This window comes from Octopus bimaculoides, chromosome 21 (assembly GCF_001194135.2).
Source record: "Octopus bimaculoides isolate UCB-OBI-ISO-001 chromosome 21, ASM119413v2, whole genome shotgun sequence".
NCBI classification, from domain to species: domain Eukaryota; kingdom Metazoa; phylum Mollusca; class Cephalopoda; order Octopoda; family Octopodidae; genus Octopus; species Octopus bimaculoides.
In genome coordinates this window covers 13,807,347-13,814,719 of record NC_069001.1, presented here as the reverse complement: position 1 = coordinate 13,814,719, position 7,373 = coordinate 13,807,347, and the positions used below count along the sequence as shown (strand labels likewise).

At 39.0% G+C, this 7,373-nt stretch overlaps 1 protein-coding gene across 2 annotated transcripts in view; it reads left to right on the top strand.

Annotated features, from left to right (window-relative positions):
- LOC106877370 (CTD small phosphatase-like protein) overlaps nucleotides 1-7,373 on the top strand; it is a 370,420-nt gene that overhangs the window by 105,469 nt on the left and 257,578 nt on the right. The window contains exon 1 of one of the 2 annotated variants that reach the window (XM_052975455.1): nucleotides 109-214. The exons of the other annotated variant lie outside the window; for it this stretch is intronic. Coding sequence (XP_052831415.1) covers nucleotides 124-214 — 91 coding nt within the window. The 5' untranslated portion in view covers nucleotides 109-123. Of the gene's footprint in view, nucleotides 1-108; nucleotides 215-7,373 lie in introns of those variants that run through there. 2 annotated transcript variants of the gene reach the window in all.

Here is a 7,373-nt window from a genome sequence, read left to right as displayed (position 1 = left end):
CTCTCTCTCTCTCTCTCTCTCTCTCTCTCTCTCACACACACACACACCTCTCTCTCTCTGGTTATATGTGTGTGTGTGTTTCTATTAGCAAGCTCTTTGTCTCTTCGTCTTTCTTCATTTGCCATGCCTTTAGGCGTCGACAATCATGGACACCTATGCCCTTCTATGCGCCCAACACAACATATTAATAGGCCAGCTTTTATTAAGCAGACTGGTAAGACCATCAAGTTTTCTCTCTCTCTGTTTCTATTAGTAAACTCTTTTCTTTTCGTTTTTCTTCATCTGCCATGCCCATAGGCGTCGGCAACCATGGACACCCATGTCCTTCTAGGCGCCTCAACACAACACAACATATTAATAGGCCAGTCTTTACGAAGCAAACTGGCAAGGCCATCGAATAACCTCTCTCTCTCTCTCTCGGCTTCCTCTTCCTTCCAGTTTTTTTATTCCCCCCGTTGTCTTCGTCTTCTCCAATATAACAGACCATCCCGCCATTTACACCATAACATAATCCTACCAAAACCAATATTTTAAGTCAGTATTTGATGTATTTAATACAGGGTGTGCTAAATAGTTAAAACTGATACCAATAAAAAAAACAAACAAACAATATTTTTTACGTTCTAGTCGAGAGAAAAGACAGTAGTGCCTGTGGTGGTGGCGTGTGGCTCAGTGGTTAGGGCGTTGGACTCGTGATGGTATGATTGTGGTTTCGATTCCTGGACCGGGCTCCATGTTATGTTCTTGAGCTAAGTACTTCACATCGGGTTGCTCCAGTTCACTCAGCTGGCAAAAGTGAGTAATCCTGCGACCGACCGGCGTCCCATCCAAGGCGTACATATCCGTCACGGAAACAGGGAAACCGGCCCCTTGAATCTATATAACTCGGGAAGGGTTCTTTTATATCTTTATACTGTCTGTGACTCTTTGAGGGCTTGAGAGAAAGAGAGAGCTAGGTTTCCCCAAACCAAAAACCTGGCCTCAATACTTGCATCAGAAACTCAACCAAAGTATCAGGTGGTGGTGATAAACCGAACGACATATTAAGTCTGTCATTCATGTAGATAGGCCATGGTTAAATTTGAACTCAGAACGCAGATAATCGAAGCAAATACCACAAAGCATCCGCTTGGACGTTCTTATTGTTTCGTCAATCCATCATCTTGGGTTGGTACTTCCCCCCCCCCTAATGGACTGCCGAAAAGAATGAAAAACTAACCTGAGTGGATTTGAACTCACTTAGAACGCACAGAGTCAGAGTGAATACTATGAGGCAGTTTATCCAACGCTCTCACAACCCTGCCAATTCGCTGCCTTTGTGGCATGACGGAGAGGGGTCATGGAGGAACGATATCGTCCATCGATTTCCTCTGCCCATTATTCTTGGGCGTGTCGTGGGAGAAGAGCCCTCAGGCACCTCCACCATATGCAACCGCCATTAAACTTTCCGGCTGGATTCCCAAGCGTTGATCAACTAAGATTTTGGATATTATCTAACAGTCTCGTTCTTGGTCTAGCCTTCGGTCTCTAGCCGGTTGGAAAGACTCGAAGAATCTGTCTTATGGTTCTGTCCTACGACTTTCTAATCACATGCCGTGGCACAAGAGCTCTGATATGCTTCTCAGTCTAGTAAAGTAGCGGCTCAGTATGGAAAGACTCGCTGACCTATGAGCTATGTACCCTGTCGAGTATGGGGGGACAACTCTGAATACGTTTCGATCGTATTATGACGTCGTCAGTGGAACATATGCCTTAACCGTACTTTCCAAAGTAGCGACGAGAGAACTGCTGAGAAAAAAGATGTTCCAAGATTATATATATTGGCTGAGTTAGAGAAAACACACACGCACACACACACACACACACCACCACCAACAACAACAGCAACAACAACAACGTTGGAGCTGTTTGTTATCAGTGAAAGGCAACCTTTAACATTTCTCATATCAGAAACAAAACTGACTTTATGTATCTCTCTTGGCAGAAAACAAATAACAGCAGTCCTCTTCTCCGCCCTCCTTTTCCCCTCTCTTCTTCCTTTTCCTCCTCCTCCTCCTTCGTCGTCGTTATGGTTCTTCGTTGCTTCAATTCTTCTTTCTCCTCCTTGTCCTCTTTCTCTTTTTTTCTTCATCGTTCCCTCTTCCTCCTCTTCTTCATACCCTCTCCCACCTCCTTTTTATTTGTTGTTGTTCTTCTTCTACCTTCTTTTTCTCCTCTTCCTCTTTCTCTCCTTCACCTATTCATTCTTCCGTTTTCTTCTCTTTTTCCTTCGTTCTCCTCCTTTCTCTTTGTCCTCGTTCTGTTTTCTTCATCGTTCTCCTCTTTTTCTCTTCCTTCGCCTCCTTTTTATTTCTTCTTCTTCTTCTTCTTCTTCTTTGATAATGGCGGTGGCGTTGACATAGATTCACCATCAATATGGAGAATTTGTTAACTGGTCTTCTCTCTGTTCTTCATAGAATCATTCCCCAACAAGATCCACATAATTCATTCGCTCACTTTTCAAACTTTTGAAGTTATTTTCTCGTCTCTCCTTCGCTTTTAGTGGCTAAAATAAAAATTATCATTATCATCATTATTATTATTATTATTATTAATATTATTATTAACTACAGCAACAATCCGTTCTTTTCTAATCAGCATTTTGAAGTGGATATCTTAATAACTGCACACACATACACTCTATCTCGTGAAATTGGTTTTACATATACCGCACAATTACATACATATATACTTACACATTTTTATGCAATGGCGTTTTTTTATATCCACCGCCGCCGCCGCCATTATCACCACACGTATCAACACAACAACGTCATCACCAACAATTGCAGCCAAAGCAACAAGAAGACCCTAATACTTGAAACGATCTTTTTTATTTTCATGGAGTGCACTTGGTGAATGAAACAGCAAAGAAATCAAGAACATAGACTAGCGACAAAACGAAGGGCGAGGAAGAGAAGAAGGAAGAGGAGAGGACGAAGAGGAGAAAGGATGGAGAGGAAGAGGAAGAAAAGAAGGGAATAAGAGATGAAGGGTGGAAGAGGGGAGGAGAAAAAGTAGAAGGAAGAGGAGAGGAAGAAGGTCATTCAAGAACAAAAAAACAACAACAACATAAGAACGAAAGCAATGAAATAGAAGAGCAACAATAACAAGGATAATGGCCGCCAAATGGCTCCCTTTTCTTTTATCAGGGAGTAAGATAGAAAAAGTCGCTGGTTGTGGTATTTACGACCTGGGTCTCTCTAACAATGGCTGACTGGTTATATATATATATATATATATATATATTTATATATATATATATATACATCTGTCTGATATGGTCTTTTCATGTCTTTGTTTGTAAGTACGGCATTACGATTGGGGCATTGTTGATATAACCGAGATGGATGCGTGACACGAAACAGAAAGCAAAACATTGTTACGCACATGCACTCACGTGTGTGTGTGTGTGTATTTGTATGGGTCTGTGTGTGTGTGTGTCTCACTCCCCCTCTCTCTCTATGTATATATATATATATATATATATATATATACCCTATGTGCACAAGCATATGGATAGGCCTGTTGTAAATATACACACAATGTGTGTATATGTATTCATGTAGGAAGGTATTATACATGTGTTCTTATTCTACAAACACGAATGTATATTCATATAATAAATGTATGTGTGTATATATATATATATATATATATACAGTATAAGTTATATATATATATATATATATATATAGTATAGGCTATATATATATATATATATATATATATATATATACAGTATAGGCTATATATATATCTATATATACATACATACATATGTATAGATATATATAAATACACATATTGTATACACACACAAATATATTACATTATATATATACTCGTACATATACATTTCTGTGTATATATGTATATAAATATGTGTGTGCATATATATGCATATATCTTTGTATATATATAAATATTTGTGTATATATATATATGTGTATATATATATATATGTGTGTGTGTATGTGTACGTATGTGCATATTTGTGTATATATATATGTATATATATATATATAATTTTATGTGTATTGTGTGTATATATATGCATATATGTTTGTGCATATTTATATATGTATGTGGGTGGGTGTATATCTATATGCATATATATTTGTATATATATGTGTACACATGAACGCACACAGACTAAAGTACAGACAATGAAAGAAGGAGAGACTGCAAGAATGGGTGAATGAATGAATACATGAATGAAAAACGAAAAAGAAAAAAGAATTAAAAAGAGAGACAGAGAAATAGATAAAAAGAATACAAAGTCACGTAAGCACACACACACACACACACACACACACACACACACACAGACACACACACACACACACACACACACGCATATATATGTATGTAACGATAAAAAAGGAATGAATGATGATGATGGTGGTGATGTTGTGTTGAAACATTCACGTGCGCTGAGCTATCTGTGTTGACCTTGTGTCATTGTATCATATGCATCCGACGACTCTCATTCATTCGCTTGTAATATGTCTTTGTGTACCAGATGACGTAACACGGTGCAGTAACGTTTTACCTCCCCCTCTCTCTCAAATACATACACTCTCTCCCTCTCTCCCCTATCTCGCCCCCTCTTTCTCCCTTTCTCTCATACAATTTCGTCTCATTTTCTTTCCATAACTGCCTTTTGTAAAAAAAAAGCTTAGTGTAGTCAAAACTCAGGGCACTTTTCTCGGTTCGCATTGTGTGTGTGTGTGTGTGTGTGTGTGTCTAAGAATGAATAAGTCAGAAAAAATATTCAATAAAAGAGTGGGTATTATTAATCATATATATATATATATATATAAAAATTGCAGCAAATCCTACCATTCGGTTTCGCACTGAATATTACACCGGATGTTAGATAACACGGTTACGTGTTACCGCTTGCTCATGAAAGCTGATAGGTACAGAAATGAAAACATGGCGACAGCTCTTGTTTTTTCTCTCTTTTTTAATTCTTTTTTTCTTGGTGCTGTGGAAAAAGACGAAACGAACTGGACAAGGGTTTATATCATGAGTTATTTCCCTTGTAACTCTGTAAGAATTTTTTTTTTTGTAAGGGTTAGGCGTTGGTATTTGTGCAAAGTTGTTGTAATGTAAGAGTTTCGAATGTGTAGGATTGGGGAAATGGGGGGAGCCGGGCAGGTATCCGGACGCCTAAGCCCGTCTTGGGTGGTATATGAATCTGCGTGTTTGCTTGTGTATGCTTTGTTTAAACTCCTCGCTAGGTTCTTAGGATATGGCAGTGAAAGAGCCGAAGGTGGAGAACTGGTAATAGTTATGATGAGACCCGTACGTACGATGAAATATATCTTCTTTTATGTGGGCAAGAGCTAAAGATTTCACTCCTGAAGTTTAGGCAGATGTCTAGGTCCTGAAAGTAATTTGATATGGTTCTTTTCCCGGCTAAACATATGTTATTAAAGTAAGCCCTTTTTAATGTTATGTTTTCCTTTAACGACGATACGTGCCTTGCCATAGTTGTAGTATTTCATCACCCTGGGCATATAGGAAAAGGACTTATGGTTAATGAATCTTGTCCTAATGGGACCTTCTTTTTCTCCCACATACTTCAGTGCGTTTGGTTGGCCATTTAAGCCTTTTGATGATACTTCTACTTCACATACGACTGTTTCCATGTTAGAGTGGCCATCAAGGAGACATGTGGCGTTACCACTACATATACATCCTGCCCCCCTCTCTCTCTCGGGTGTTGGGCTCCCTACTAATATCTTTTTTCACACCAGGTGCACAATTAAAGGAAACTCTTAAGGTGTGGCTACTAAAAAGTTTACTGAACCTATTCGTACGGAGAACCTGTTTATCCACTAAGCTTACGAAAATCCTACCACACAAGTTTTTACGCTTAAGGGGAATGGTAGTGTGAACCGTAACACTTTCCGTTGACGTTTTCTCTTGGGTGGGGTTAGAGTCCAGCGCATAACTAATCTTATCTTTAAAGTCAGAGCTTTATTGTAGTACGGAACAGCTGCTTTAAAAATCTCTTTACGTGAAAATTGACTGGAAATTCTTCTGCTGGTTCCTTTTACCAGGGCCCTGAACGCTATTGGTTGGATTACGGAAAGTTGTGTTGATGTACGCCAGCCTTTCGTTCTCTCCATTCGATATTGCTCTGGCAATATCGAGAGGGGCTAACGGCTGCAAATTCGATATGCTTTGGAAGGATCTCACAAACAGCATGAACTGCTTTAACGTCAAGGTCACAGCAGAAACCAACCTGAAGACAGTGAATTTCCTTGATATAACCTTGGACTTTGAATCCAGTGCCTACAGTCCTCTTACAAAGCCTGAGAACCCAACAAGGAGTTTAACCAAAACATACTCAAACACACACATATACGCCCTAACAGGGCTAAAGCGTTCGGGCACTCGCCCCTCTCCCTACCAACTACCTACACATATAATACCGCTATAAACATTCCAATCCTATACAAATACTAACCCTAAACTCCTACTCACATTTTCAGAAAACTTTGCGGCCAAGGGACATAACTCTTGATAAAACCTTTGTTCAGTTCATTTCGTCTATTTTTACAGCACCCAGAAACCGGATGTGGTATTTCACCTATGAGAGAAAACAGTCGCCATATATATTTTTTCTATACATGCTAGCTCTAACGAGTACGTCTAAGTGAACATAATCTTTTGTAAATCTACCCCAGTGGTTCCCAAACGTTTTCGGGCTGCCGCCTCTTTGGAACTCGAGCTACATTCCTAGCGCCCCACCACCACCACCAAATTATACCAATGCACAAATGCTTGCATCCAGACATACATACATACACACAGAGACGTACATACACACACATACATACATACATACATACATACACACATACATACACACATACATACATACATATACACACATACAGACACAGAGACATACATATGTGCATATGCACACATACATATATACAAAGACATACATACATACACACATACGTACATACATATACCTGCATACATACATGCGTACATACACACGCAGACATAGATACGTACACACATACATACATACATGCATGCATACATACATTCATACATACGTGTGTGTGTGTGTGTGTGCGTGTGTGCGTGCGTGCGTGCTAATTAAAAAATTGCGGAATGTGTTTCTGTTTTATCATTTTTTTTTTTTTTCAGAAGCGCAATTTTTTATGGGAGAAACAATAAAATAAGAAACAAACTTTTCATATTCTAATTCTTTAACAGATTATTGGGTAACACGTTTTGTTTCACTGAAAGGGGAGAGAGATGAGACCAATGAGAAAGGGGGAACCACCTATTCCTTT